This window comes from Apodemus sylvaticus, chromosome 2 (assembly GCF_947179515.1).
Source record: "Apodemus sylvaticus chromosome 2, mApoSyl1.1, whole genome shotgun sequence".
NCBI classification, from domain to species: Eukaryota; Metazoa; Chordata; class Mammalia; order Rodentia; family Muridae; genus Apodemus; species Apodemus sylvaticus.
In genome coordinates this window covers 115,121,757-115,137,086 of record NC_067473.1, presented here as the reverse complement: position 1 = coordinate 115,137,086, position 15,330 = coordinate 115,121,757, and the positions used below count along the sequence as shown (strand labels likewise).

The window sequence follows — 15,330 nt, the reverse complement described above, 5'->3', positions numbered from 1 at the left end:
AGGGCCTCCTCCCTCCCATCCCCAAGCTCAGAGAGAAAAAGGAAATTTGTGGAGAAGAGTTGAAAGGTCTACGATATATTTTATTCTCCCAATGACAATATATTCTAACCAACTTATCCTAAGTGAACAACAGCAGTTGACAATTCCTTAAGAAGATCAAGATTTCAACTATTTCAACTAAGTTTCTGTTGAGTGCGTCAAAGAAAAAACCCAAAATGCAACTGACTGAGTCTGCATGGGTCATGCAGTGTTCCGGGCGAGGAAAGAGAGATGGAAGCACAAAAGCATCACTCAAGGAGGTGGTACTCAAAGTGCCTCTATAGTAGAGATGATTCTGCAAGCTCATTGAGACAAATGTAGTACATTGAAAGACCCATTTGTCTGTTTGTTTGTTTTAAGTAAATAATAGTGAGGTTACTGATGTTAAATGTAGAGAAAAAGAAATCTTAATGGAGTTGGGATGCAGCTCAATTGTTAAAATGGTCACCTAATATGCACAAAGCCCTAGGTTCATTGCCAGCACTCCCTAAAGTGTGATATATTATATACCTTTGATCACAGTGTTTGGCCAGTAGAGACATGAAGATCAGGAGTTCAAGACCCCTCAGCTTCGTAGCTCATTTGAGGTCGCCTAGTCTACATGAACCCCTGTGCTTTAACACCTGGTAAAGAACAAAGTCACATTGAGGGAGTAGTAAGAATAATAGTAGGATTCTTATAGATGTGATAGGGCTGGAGAACAACAGCTGAAACTTTAGAAATTTTAGAATAAAAATAAGATTATCCCTTCATAGTTATCAATATATACTTAGCGAAAGTATAATACAGAAAAAAGATGCCCATTGTTAGCCATGATGATGTAACTAGTACCAGCCTTATCCTTGCGTTTTGGATTGGGTGCTTTCTGTTAGACAGCCAGGAGTGCAGGGTGGTGATCCTGCTGGAAAACCTGGAAGAATGGCAGTGCTATTGGCCTAGGAAGACTGTGGCTAGAGCTTAGAACAAACTGACTGCTGTGTTCATGAAAGTGGTTTAATGTTGAAGAAGCCTTAGATGAGCTTAACAAGAAGTTGATGAGCAATAGACTAAGAAGTGACCCAGGGTTCCTGGGAAGTTATGCCAATTTTTTCACATGTTTCATATCTAGGGATGTTCACAGTTGGTACAGTGCTTACTTAGAGTACTCAGAGGCCTTAGGTTGACCCTAGAATCACATAATATAGACATAGTAGTTCCCACTTAGAACATTACATTTTGGAGGTTGAGACAGTAAGATCAGAAATCAAAGGCTTTATAGCAAGTCTGAAGTCATCCTGGGATAGCTGACTTAAATACATAAAATAAACAAATGAATAAATAGATTTGGATGGCATTTGGTTTTAACCCATTTTCTGGTTTACGTGTTTGTATTTTAGGGAAAGGTGGCCCAAACAGCCTGTATGTCGGCTTGCAAGCATTTAGCCACATCGTTGATGCAGCTATTGCTAGAAGCGGAAGTACGGCAGCTCACCTTGGGAGCATTACAGCAGTTCAGCCTGGATGTCAGAGAATGTGAACGTAAGTCTCTCAACCCCCTTTGCTTGCTTTTTATAAACTTGCATTGTCTTTGATGTGAAAGGAAAGCCCAACACTTTTAGGCCTGTTGAATCAGTGTTCCTCATAGTATCAGAAAGTATCTGGATGGGAAATGTATCTTGAATGACATTTTGTTTTTATTTTTATATTGATTTATAAAAATGTTTTAATTGATGTATAATTATATCTCTTTTCTCCTCCCTTTTTTCCTCCAGCCCCTCCCATTTACCTTCCATTCCACTCCTTCCATGGCACCTGCAACTTACAAGTTTATAGCCTCTTTTTTTTTATTTGATATATTTTTTATTTACATTTCAAATGATTTCCCCTTTTCTGGCCCCTCACTCCCCGAAAGTCACATAAGCCCCCTTCCCTCCCCCTCTTCTCCCACCCACCCACCCCTTCCCACTTATCTGTTCTGGTTTTGCCTTATACTGCTACACTGAGTCTTTCCAGAACCAGGGGCCACTCCTCCGTTCTTCTTGTACCTCATTTGATGTGTGGATTGTGTTTTGGGTATTCCAGTTTTCCAGTTATAGCCTCTTTTAAAATTAATCTGTATATACACAAATGTGTGTGTGTGTGTGTGTGCATATGTGTGTGTAAATACTATCTGTTGTGTGTATATTTTTGGTGGTGGTATTAATATGGTTTCAAAGAGCTTCCCACACTGTAGTGGCCAACTAGTACAGGAGCTCATCGCTAGGAGAAGCTAATTCTTCTCCCAACAATCACTGTGGCCTTTAGTTGATTGTATAGAAGTGTGATTCCATGAGATGTTCCCCATTCCTTGTTAACATGGCCGTTTGATATTACCATTGTTTTCATCTTGTTTAGCTATCTCTAGGAGGAAATTTCACAGCAGACCCCTTGGTATTCTGCCTCTTATTATCTTTCTGATCCTTCTACTCCATGTTCCCTGAGCCATTGGTGTATAAACAATATTATAGGTATATCCCTTTCATCTGTGCTCTCATGATCTGATGATTATTATGTTCAGTTATGGTTTTCTGTGATGGCCTCCACTTGCTGTGTAGAGGGGCTTCTTGATGAGAATTGGTAGATACCTTTATCTGTGGTCTAAGGATAAGATTTAGAATGTAGTATGGAATTATGCTGGTCTAGGAAAGAAGCAGCAAGAGTTTCTTTTCTAATGTCATTGACCTTACTGACCCTAGGAAGCTGGCTAGGTTTCCAGTGTCAGAATGATTTTCCTTCTCTTGAGTGGGACCTAAGTCCAATTACACAGTCGCTGGTTGCTATGAATGCACCTTTTACCCATAACTTGCCATGCTGGTAATTGTACTGTTTCATAGGTGTTGCAGCTTGGTAGGACTGTTCAATTGCTTCCCTCCCTTGTCCTCTTAGAATAATTGCTCAGTTTGTTTCCGTTGGTGGCCCTTTAAATAGCATTTCTAGGGATTTCCACTTCCAGCCATCATAACATTACCATAAACATCTATAAAGTTAGGTACCTTCGTGAAACAGCTAGCCCCTGCACTGGACAACAGAGCATCAATTTGTAGATTTTCAGAGAACAGCAGCACAGAAGCTGCTGTGTTTCTCTTGACTTTCATTTACAAATACTGTTTAACTGCAATATGGCAAAACTATATCACCAGTAAGAATAAGAATCCAGACTCCAACAGATGGTAGGTATAGACTGACAACACAACTGGGGGGTCAAAAGAGAGCTCTGCAGATCCTCAGTGGGGCAGCACTGGAGCTCCATTGTCTTCCTTCATATTGATTTTTGTTAAATTTTGTGTGACTTATAGCTTATTAATTATAGCTCCTTTTTTACTTTTAGTTATTACAGTTAGTAATAACCAAGAGACAATATGTGCAAGTGGTTTTTTTTTTCACAAGGAATACTTTAAAATGTACTAACTTCTTTTCAGTTTTCCAATGTCTTCTCTGTTTTTTGTTTGTTTGTTTATTTATTATTTATTTTCTATATTCTTTGTTTACATTCCAAATGATTTTCCCTTTCCTGATTTCCCCCTCCCCCTAAGTCCCATCAGTCCTCTTCCCTCTGCCTGTTCCCCAATCAACCCCCTCCCACTCCTCTGTCCTGGCATTCCCCTACAATGCTGCATTAAGCCTTTTCAGGACCCGGGCCCTCTCCTTTCTTCTTGGGAATGATTTGATATGTGGGTTGTGTTTTGGGTATTCTGGGCTTCTGGGTTAATATCCACTTATCAGTGACTGCATTCCATGTTATCAGTGACTGCATTCCATGTGTGTTCTTTTGTGAATGAGTTATCTCACTTAGTATGATATTTTCCAGTTCCAACCATTTGCCTATGAATTTCATGAATTCATTGTTTTTAATTGCTGAGTAGTATTCCATTGTATAAATATACCACATTTTCTGTTTTTAATAGGGTTATTTAGTTCTCTGGAGTCTAACTTCTTGAGTTCTTTGTAGAAAGAGAAATTTGCAAATTCATCTGGAACAACTACAACATCAAAACAGGATAGGGAAAACTATTCTCAATAAAAGAACTTCTGGCAGAATCACCATCCCTGCCCTCAAGCTGTAGCACTACAGAGCAATTGTGATAAAAACTGCATGGTGTTGGTACAGTGACAGGCAGGTAGATCAATGGAATAGAATTGAAGACCCAGAAATGAACCCACACACCAATGGTCACTTGATCTTTGACAGAGGAGCTAAAACCATCCTGTGGATAAAAGACAGCATTTTTAACAAATGGTGCTGATTCAACTAGAGGTTAGCATGTAGAAGAATGCAAATTGATCCATTCTTATCACCTTATACAAAGCTGAAGTCCACTGAAACTAACAGAAAAGAAAGAGGGGAAGGACCTTGAGCACATGGGCACAGGGTAAAAGTTTCTGGACAGAACACCAATAGCTTATGCTCTAAGATCAAGAATTGACAAATGGGACCTCATAAAATTGCAAAGCTTCTGTAAGGCAAAGGACACTGTTAATAGTACAAAACAGCAACCAACCCTACATCTAATACAGGGCTAATGCTGGAGATTTCATGTAGGTGTGGTAATACTCAGTAGTGAAAAATTCTTCCTAGAAGGTACTTAGTAGATGCTTTTGCATACAATTAGCCAAAATTCATTCCCATAATTTGTGTCTTAACCAATTATTTGCTAGAAGGATAGAAGCATGCACACTGGCTAGATTAATCATAATTGATTACTGAAGCCAAGAAGAAAGCCATTCTCTTGAGTTGAAGAAAGAAGGACTATTCTTTGTGTTAGGAGGAAGAGAAGCAACAGCTAAGTTAAATTCCAGTCAGTTTCACAGGGATGGAAGGCATGATGAGTGAAAGGCAATGGTTGATGGACTCTGTCATTGTGCATCTATAAAGCTAAGAGGCACAGCAGATAGAGGGAGAAACAGTGGAGCATAAGACTGAGAAGAAGAGAAATGTTCTAGCCAGAATAGTGCAGAGTGAAAAAATGTCACCTTTAGAACCTGCTCCTCAAGTTGTTTGTATTTAGATGAATGAACAACTTTTTGTGAGATCTTCAGGTGAGTCCACTTCCTCAGTGCAGAGGCAATTATCCATTAACAGTATGAATGCAATGCAGAGATCATCCTCTTAAGAGGTGGGAGCACACTAGTTTGCTAACTATGTCAAAGAAGTTTCCAGTTTATAAGAGCCAGCATTTTGGCAGGAAGGCCATGTAGTATTGGAGTAGCTTCAGAGTTAATTAAGGTGCAGGACCTGACTGTTCTGCTAATAAAACTAGCATCAACATTCACCTTGAGACTTCTTGTGAAAGTTTGAATGAGAATCATCCCCATAGGCTCATGGTTGAATACTTGGTCCCCATTTGGTGGAACTGTTTGGGAATAATTAGGAGGTGTGTGACTTGGGGTGAGTTTAGAAGTTTCAAAACCCCATGCCATTCCCATTTAGCCCTCCCTACCTGGTGATTGAGGATCAAGATATAAATAGGCATTGACCCAGCACCACGACTGCCCTGTTCTTAGCCATCATGTTCATGGACTCCAGTTAACCTTTGGAAACCTATGGTCCCAAATAAGTTCTTTCTTCTGTAAGTTACATTAATATCTTATCACACCAATAGGAAAGTCATGAAGTCACTGTTGAAGGGACTTGACAGTTTTACTGAAACTTAGTATCAGCATTTACCTGGAAACTAGCCATCACATAGCCTGACACCATTCTAATAAACCTAACATCAGTCATGAAAATCTTTTCTATATATTAAAGAGCCTTTGAGCATCACTGATTGAGGATTAAACATTTCATTTCTGACTGGCAGTAATTTATCTGTCAAGAAAACTTTCCATGGACATTTATTTCAGTTAAAAAGAAATTCTATTCTGTGCCTTTCCCTATACCACCCCCTCATTTTTTACTTCAGATGCTCAGTGGTCTATAAAAAAATCTAAAAGAATTGATATATAAAATTCAAATAGTTAGACAGAGGCGTATAAAAGCAGCCCAGTGACAAGTTAATTAGCACTTACATCTTCCTACTCATTGGTTTATGTGAGAGATAGTTTTTCCTTTTTGACTGTGGGTCCTTGGAGGAAGTGTCTAGGTCCTGAAAGAAAACATGGACATGATGGAATGTGAATGTGCACTGAATGACTCTCAACGCCTGTGCTACCATTTTCATAGATCCAGAGTATAGAGAGGAGTGGGTCATACTAGTATGAGCTGAAATACTCTGCTAGGATAGTGTCATCTTAGTCAGCTTGACAGACTAGGTACATTTTATGTCTGTCTTTTAGATTGACCACACTGGCAAATTAATTATTTTTTTATAAACTTATTTATAAAATGGGATGAAGCTAGGGTTAGATAAAGTAATACTGAAGGGGCTTATTTCAGTGGATGGTAAATGCTGTGTTCCATCAGTTATCATCCTCGGAATGGGAATAGCAGTAAGCCTAAATCCTGTCATTTGGAACGCCTTCTGCAGATGGTTTGGATGTTGTCTAGAGTTTGCGACTCATATATATGTGAAGATGCTATTTAGTTTAATATAAAAATTAACTTATGCTTCTTGGTAATAATCTTCAAACTTCTTGGGATGTTCTGGAAGTTATGATCCATAGCTGGTGACTGTTTACTTCCCAGCTTGATGCATCAGTAAGAAATCACTCAGTAGCTCCACTGTTCTCCTAAAGTAGTAACCACTGCCTAAGTTGTCAGCCTCTGAAAGGTGTGATCCTGAAGTGATTTACTGGTAGGCCATCAAACCAAGTACCTATAAAGTAGAGTTATTAAGAATATATGACTGTACTTTTATTTTTTATTTTATTTAGTATATATTATTTAATATTTAACATAATTAAAATAATATTTTATTGCCGTACTTTTAAATTTTAGCAGTTACCTCTGGGCTTTTCTGATGTGTTTAGATTTTATCTTGCATTTCTATATTAGTTACTTTCCATTTTGCTATCATCAAATACCTGATAAGAAGCAACTAAATGGAGGAAAAGCTTATTTTTACTTACAGTTTGAGGTGATACAGTCCATAGTATGGGAAGGTGTGGCAGCAGGAATGTGAGGCTTCTGGTCACATTGCATCAGAAGTAGGAAGTAGAGGGTAGATAGGAAGTAGGGCCAGGCTATCAAATCTCAAGCCTCCTCTCATCCCCATAAGGCTCCCCAGCTTTCCTAATCAGTGCTCAAACACAAGAGCCAAAACAGTCTCCAACATTGTGATCTGAGATTTGGTGTTAGAAGCTAATTCAGTAATATGTCCATTTATTCAGCAAAATATATAGAGAGCTCCTGCTCTCCAAAGTACTGTGCTGGACACTGGCTGAGAGCAGATGTAGTAGACTTCAGAGATGATAGTAAATTGATTTCAGGAGGAACTTTGATATTCCAAAAGATTGAGAGTAGTCCAAAGGCTATTTTAACTCCTAATAGAGGTGATTTGGGTCTGAACCAATAGCTTATTTAACTTCCCTAAGCAGTAACCTGGAAATACAAAATTCCTTGATGCTCTCATACAAAGTCAAGTGGATAGATGTAAAACTATTGGATGTGATGTGTTTTGTTTTTATTTTACAATGATCATTTCCTTATATATATGTCTATATATTTTATTTTCCATTTTTCTGTTGTGTATTCAACTTCCTAAATTATTTAAAGATTTAAAACATCAAAACACCAAATAATGAAACCAAATGTATTTTATATAACTATCATTTTGCTGTAACCCACTCTTTTCCATATGACTATCTGAATAAGAAGTTAACAAAATCAGTATTACCATGAATTACCTCAATGTGTTTGTTTGTTTTGCTTTGTTATTTTGGTTTTCAGTGGCTAGCTAAGGCCTACTTTGGCTTACTACTGAAAAAGTACAAGGTCCACATCATCACTCTTACCCTAATAATCCTTAATCTCCAAGCCAGGGAGTCAATGTGGAGAGTCTTCCTAATCTCAAAAGGCAACATTAAAACAAAACCTTATATGATATAAGAGTAGCAGAAAACTAGCTGTCGCTTTGGTACTCTACTGGAAAGATGAAATTTCTTTCTAGCTTGTTAAAGAATTCTTTTGGGTGAAGTATCAGTGACCAGAAGCTCCTGCAAAGTTTTAACTATTTTCATCTCTTCCTATATATTCACTAAAATTAATGTGTTCAAGTCTCTTTGTCTCAGGTGAAAGAGTCACTGTGTGCAAGTTAGGCAAACCTTAATGAGCCTGCTTAATTCTGGTCATTCTACTGGATGTTAGGGATGAAGGATCCTTTGTAGAGAGATCCTCCCGAACTGCAGGCACTTAGCCCAAATATGTGCTGATTGCTGCAATTGTGCCCATTTTAAATTGTCTCCACTACAGGTGTGTAGCTGCCCTTGACTTGTTTCTCTTCAGTCGCTCTTCCCAAGAGTCTCTGAGCCTGATCTCTTTATGACCTAACTAATATATTCCTAATGTGAGGAAGTTGAGAGAGAGCCTAGGGGAAGCAGAGAAAGCACATGTGTCATCCATGTTGCCTGCCTCCTTCATCTACAGACTCTAATGCTTGCATCATGTGAAGAATGTTCCTTAAATAACAGCTGTGCCAGAGCTGTCTCAGCCAACCAAGCAAACAAGGAAAGTAACTATTAGTTTATACCATAAATCAAGCTTATACAGTTGGATGTGCTATAGTAATTAAGTTGTCAATCAAAATGATGTTAAGTCATGCAGAACGCATAACCACCCAGATTCTCCTGTTTCCTGCTCTGGTCCCCAAAACAATACATATTTCCTTCAAGATATATTCTTTCTTGCTTTGCTTATTACTCCAAAGCACTTCAGTTTAGATCCTAGTCACAGGACAAAATACCTATGAGACAGTAATGAAGAACAATGTTTTTTCTTCTCTGGCAAGGACAATACAAGGCAAAACCTTGTTAGGGAGGCCAGAGAATCAAGAAGCCATAGTCACTGCATTGGTCAAGAGAACACGGCGAGTTTGTAAAGGTAGTTCAAGCTACATTCTCCACTTCATGCTCTTGGATTTTATATTACTCTGCAGGCCATATGGGGCTACTTAAATTTTGCTGTAGTAATTCTGTTTAGTTTCTTAATGTAGACATTTCTAGAAAGAGCCAAGATTTATTTTGATTGTAAGCCATCCTGTAATATTAAAAACAACCACATGGCTCAGATCCCTCTCCCTTTTGCAATCCACAGACAGCAACAGAATTTCAGTGCTCTGATTTTCCTTCCTCCATGGAACTGTGTTCCCACGTGACTTAAGCTAATACCTTGGGCTACCACATTTCACAGCTTAGTGTTCAGTGGCAACTTTGTCTGCCATCACTACTAGCCAACTTCAAATACTCTTTCTCTTTTGTTTGGTACCTTATTCCCCAATCATAATCTCTTTGATGCATTATTAGATATACTTATTAATAATTGTTATTAGTCATTTTGCTGCTATGCCAAAAGACCTGAACAGTGTATCAACCACAGTAATGTGTTTCTTAAGATTCCAGAGCATTGAAGGTCAAGACCAAGATGCCCAAAGTTTTGACTTTGCTTCCAGCATGGCCAGGTGAACCTCTCCAGTGTTCTATGGTCCTTTTGTGGGGTCACTGATCCCATGCCTTAAGGACTAGCCCTCAGCTTCATTCTTCTGCTCTATGGTTTAGTCTCATATACAGACACATAGGAGGGAGCTGCACAGCAAGGAGCACACTTGAATGTGGGGCAGTTACACATTAGAGGAGTGTGTGCTTTACCATATAAATTTCATAGAGGTCAGGAAAATAGCAGGCTGTACATTATGTAAGCCAAGGATCCTGTTTTTCCTCTCCATCCTGGCTCCTGGTACCTAGTATAGTATCTGATACTTAGTACTTGTTGAATTTGCTAAAAGGGATACAGATAACAACTACAACTACAGTTGTTAAACTAAAACTACAGTTTCTAGGTCATTTCTTCTTGCTGAAAGATTGGGAATAAACAGAGGTATGTAGTTCCCCCCCCCCCCCCATGTAAACATTTTATGATTGATATGAAGAGTGGGACAAAGAGAGACATGGCTGGAATACAAAGTTCTATAAGTTGGCAGGTACTACTTTTAGTGCCCATGCCCTGCCATTCTCCTTTGAGGGTTAAAAGGTTTCCCTTGCTCTAACAGGCAGTTCTCCTTTTACTTATACACACACACACACACACACACACACACACTTATTTTCTATATTCTTTGTTTACATTCCAAAAGCTTTCCCCTTTCCCAATCCCCCCCATATGTCCCATAAGTCCTCTTCTCTCCATCCATTCTCCTGTCTTTCCCCCTCCCTTTTCTCTGTCCTGGTACTCCCCTACAATGCTGGATCAAGCCTTTCCGGGATCAGGCCCCTCTTCTTCCTTCTTCTTGGGGAATCATTTGATATGCTAATTGTATCTTCAGTATTCAGAGCTTCAGGGCTAATTAATATCCACTTATCAATGATCGCATTCCATGTGTATTCTTTTGTGATTGCATTACCTTGCTTAGGATAATATTTTCTAGTTTCAACCATTTGCCTAAAAAATTCATGAATTTATTGTTTTTAATTGCTGAATAGTACTCCATTGTCTATATATACCACATTTTCTGTATCCATTCCTCCATTGAGGGATATCTGGGTTCTTTCCAGCTTCTGGCTATTATAAATAAGGCTGCTATAAACATAGTGGAGCATGTGTCCTTATTGCATGCTGAGGAATCCTCTGGGTAAATGCCCAGGAAAGGTACAGAAGAGTCCTCCGGAAGTGTCATGTCCAGTTTTCTTAGGAACCGCCAGATTTCCATAGTGGTTGTACCATCTTACAATCCCACCAGCAGTGAAGGAGTGTTCCTCTTTCTCCACATCCTCGCCAACACCTGCTGTCTCCTGAGTTTTTGACCTTAGCCATTCTGACTGGTGTGAGGTGAAATCTCAGGGTTGTTTTGATTTGCATTTCCCTAATGACTAATGAGGTTGAGCATTTCCTAAAGTGCTTCTTGGCCATCTGAATTTCTTCAGGTGAAAATTCTTTGTTTAGATCTGTATCTCATTTTTTAATAGAGTTATTTGGTTCTCTGGGGTCTAACTTCTTGAGTTCTTTGTATATATTGGATATTAGCCCTCTATCAGATGTAGGATTGGTGAAGATCTTTTCCCAATTTGTTGGTTGCCGTTTTGGCCTTTTGACAGTGTCCTTTGCCTTACAGAAACTTTGTAATATTATGAGATCCCATTTGTCAATTCTTGATCTTAGAGCATAAGCTATTGGTTTTCTGTTCAGGAACTTTTCCCCTGTGTCCATGTCCTCCAGGGTTTTCCCCAGTATCTTTTCTATTAGTTTCAGTGTGTCTGGTTTTATGTGAAGGTCCTTGATCCACTTGGAGTTGAACTTAGTACAAGGAGATAAGAATGGATCAATTCGCATTCTCCTGCATGCTGACCTCCAGTTGAACCAGCACCATTTGTTGAAAAGACTATCTTTTTTCCACTGGATGTTTTCTGCTCCTTTGTGGAAGATCAAGTGACCATAGGTGTATGGATTCATTTCTGTGTCTTCAATTCTATTCCATTGGTCCACTTGCCTGTCCCTGTGCCAATACCATGCAGTTTTTAACACTATTGCTCTGTAGTATTGCTTGAGGTCTGGGATACTAATTCCCCCAGAAGTTCTTTTACTGTTGAGAATAGTTTTAGCTATCCTGGGTTTTTTGTTATTTCAGATAAATTTGAGAATTGCTTTTTCTAACTCTGTGAAGAACTGAGTTGGGATTTTGATGGGGATTCCATTGAATCTGTAGATTGCTTTTGGCAAGATGGCCATTTTAACTATATTAACTATATTAATCCTGCCAATCCACGAGCATGGCAGATTTTTCCATTTTCTGAGCTCTTCTTCAATTTCCTTCTTCAGAGACCTGAAGTTCTTGTATAGATCTTTCACTTGTTTGGTTAGAATCACACCAAGATACTTTATATTGTTTGTGGCTATTGTGAAGGGTGTCATTTCCCTAACTTCATTCTCAGCCTGCTTATCCTTTGAGTATAGGAACAGAAGGAACACTACCCAACTCCTTCTACGAAGCCACAATTACACTGATACCAAAAACACACAAAGATCCAACAAAGAAAGAGAACTTCAGGCCAATTTCCCTTATGAATATGGATGCAAAAATACTTAATAAAATTCTTGCCAACCGAATCCAAGAACAACACATCAAAACGATCATCCACCACTATCAAGTGGGCTTCATCCCAGGGATGCAGGGATGGTTCAATATATGGAAATCCATCAATGCAATCCACTACATAAACAAAGTCAAAAAAAAAAAACCATATGATCATTTCATTAGATGCTGAAAAAGCATTTGACAAAATTCAGCACCCTTTCATGCTAAAAGTCTTGGAAAGAACAGGAATCCAAGGCCCATACCTAAACATAGTTAAAGCAATATATAGCAAACCGGTAACCAATATCAAACTAAATGTAGAGAAACTTGAAGCAATCCCACTAAAATCAGGGATTAGTCACGGCTGCCCTCTCTCTCCACATCTTTTCAATATAGTACTTGAAGTTCTAGCTAGAGCAATTAGACAACATAAGGAGGTCAAAGGAATACAAATTGGAAAGGAAGAAGTAAAATTATCACTATTTGCAGATGACATGATAGTCTACTTAAGTGACCCAAAAAACTACACCAGAGAACTCCTACAGCTGATAAACAACTTCAGCAATGTGGCAGTTTATAAAATCAACTCAAGCAAATCAGTTGCCTTCCTATACTCACAGGCAGTTCTCAATATGCCAGCTACATTGTGCTTAAGAATTAGAATTCAGCAAGACAGTAGAGATTGTCTCTGATTCACTGGTGTGCAGTCATACTCAATTCCTCTAGACCCAGAGAGATCCTTTGTGAGAGTGACTGAGTGATTCCCATCCGAGACACTAGCCTTCACATTGTTCCTGCCTTCCCCCTCACTGAGAGAGACCTGGGCTGAACCCATTGGCTTCAGTTTTGCCACCAAGTTGCTATGTGGTCCTGGGCAGTCATTACTTATGTTTGGACTTTGGGTTCTACTTTTACAGGATAGGAAAGTCACATTAGATTATTTCCAAGATAGATTTATTATGAGATGAAATTTTGTAGCTATTTTTTAATTTCTGCAAAGAATTGTAAGGATTTGAGGAAATAAGGTGTGTGAAGTATTTTGTAGATCAAATATATAAATATTTTAAATATTTAATATGCTGATAACATTTTCTTTTTTTTATTCGATATATTTTTTATTTACATTTCAAATGATTTCCCCTTTTCTAGACCCCCACTCCCCGAAAGTCCCATAAGCCCCCTTCTGTCCCCCTGTCCTCCCACCCACCCCTTCCCACTTCCCCGTTCTGTTCTGGTTTTGCTGAATACTGCTTCACTGAGTCTTTCCAGAACAAGGGGCCACTCCTCCTTTCTCCACATCCTCGCCAACACCTGCTGTCTCCTGAATTTTTAATCTTAGCCATTCTGACTGGTGTAAGGTGAAATCTCAGGGTTGTTTTGATTTGCATTTCCCTAATGACTAATGAAGTTGAGCATTTTTTAAGATGCTTCTCCGCCATCCGAAGTTCTTCAGGTGAGAATTCCCTGTTTAACTCTGTACCCCATTTTTTAATAGGGTTGTTTGGTTTTCTGGAGTCTAACTTCTTGAGTTCTTTATATATATTGGATATTAGCCCTCTATCTGATGTAGGATTGGCGAAGATCTTTTCCCAATTTGTTGGTTGCCGATAACATTTTCTATAGATACATGTGAGGTCCTACTCTGTAGATTTCCATCCAAGGACAGAGTTAGAAAGCAAGCTTCGAGTGAACCAGGACAAGTTTTAAGTTCAGTGGCCAGTGGCACAAGGTCAGAATTTTTTGTTTGTTTTTTCCTTTCCTCATGAGAAAAGGAAAGGAAGGGAAAATCTGCTTTCTATTGTTTGTCTCTGGATAATGATGGGTCAGAGAAGTCGAATCATCAGCATGTCTGTACTTTACACCCTGGTCAAGGTGGCCATGTTGTATGCGAGATCAGAGCTTGTCATAAAGAAATATTGGTTAAGCAGTCCTGAATCTCAGAGGGCACTACAGAGCTGATTTTCTTAGGACACTTAGAGTTCAGTACATGTGTGAAGAGAAACAGACTTAAAAATAAGAAGTTTGCTTTCTGTGAAATTATGTAAATCTTGGAAATGTTCATTTCCTCTAGCTGACAGCATTACATCATGCTATGAACAGTTGCATTCACTGCCTTTCTGGACACAGTCTGCTTTAACACTTCTTCCAGAAGATGCTTTTGAAATCTCAGCTGAAGTAGTCCTTCTTCACTTATTAAAATAGAGTAAGATTTGCAGAGAGCCAAGTGGCTAAAATTTACACCCAGTTCAAATTTAACCCTCATTTACCAGGTTAATAATAATGAAGAGAGGCCCTTTTTATTAAAGAAAGAGCTTGGAGATGCAAATTCTGTATAGTACCCTGCTGGGACATCCAATGTGTTTCAATACCATTAATTCCAATCCTGTTAGCTCCTATCCTCAGCATCACCATGCAAATTGTAATTCAGAAATGCACATTCTCTTCCTGCCCTCTTCCATCAGAGAAATATGAAGGTCAGAAGATTGACGATGCAAATCTTCAAGTTTGTATGCAGAGAGAGAAACTTGTTTTTCTAATTTTACATGCGCTGCACATGTGAAGATCTAAGGGTAATTAGTTGTTATTGCTTTAGCCTGATGAAGACAATAACTCCTCCATAAGGAAAGCTCCATGGTTAATAAATTTTGTCACTGGTTGATTGACTGGTTAATGGAATCAGAAAAGTATTTTATGCCTGTGTTTTACAATACTGCCTCACTCCCTACTAGAAAGGTTTATAGCTGGTCTTTGTTTTGTTTTTTATCATTTGTTCCTCCTTCCTCAGTTTTATTCTGTATCATTTCTAATTCTAATTTTAATTGCTACTCTCGTGGAAACTTGAAAAGTGGTGCAAATCATGAGGCTGGTAATGGTGATTGTATATAACCTGTATCAGTTCAGATTCTCTGTCACTCCCTCTGTTAAGGTTTTACATTGGCAATTTTATGTAAAAATCAAGACTTGTAATTTAAGTGCAATGGAAATGCACAGCAGAATGAAAATGGTTGTAACACTAACTAATATCAGTTTTCTTAGCTGTTTAATTTTTAATCAGCTGCTGCAAGCACTTCTTTGGAAACCTGGGCTGTTTGGCTCCCACCTGCCTCATGAGGTC

At 38.7% G+C, this 15,330-nt stretch overlaps 1 protein-coding gene across 6 annotated transcripts in view; it reads left to right on the top strand.

Annotated features, from left to right (window-relative positions):
* Exoc6b (exocyst complex component 6B) overlaps positions 1–15,330 on the top strand; it is a 521,360-nt gene that overhangs the window by 324,746 nt on the left and 181,284 nt on the right. For all 6 annotated transcript variants that reach the window (XM_052174154.1, XM_052174153.1, XM_052174155.1 and 3 more), the window contains exon 19: positions 1,416–1,557. In XM_052174154.1, the coding sequence (XP_052030114.1) occupies positions 1,416–1,557 (142 nt within the window). The remainder of the gene's footprint in view (positions 1–1,415; positions 1,558–15,330) is intronic.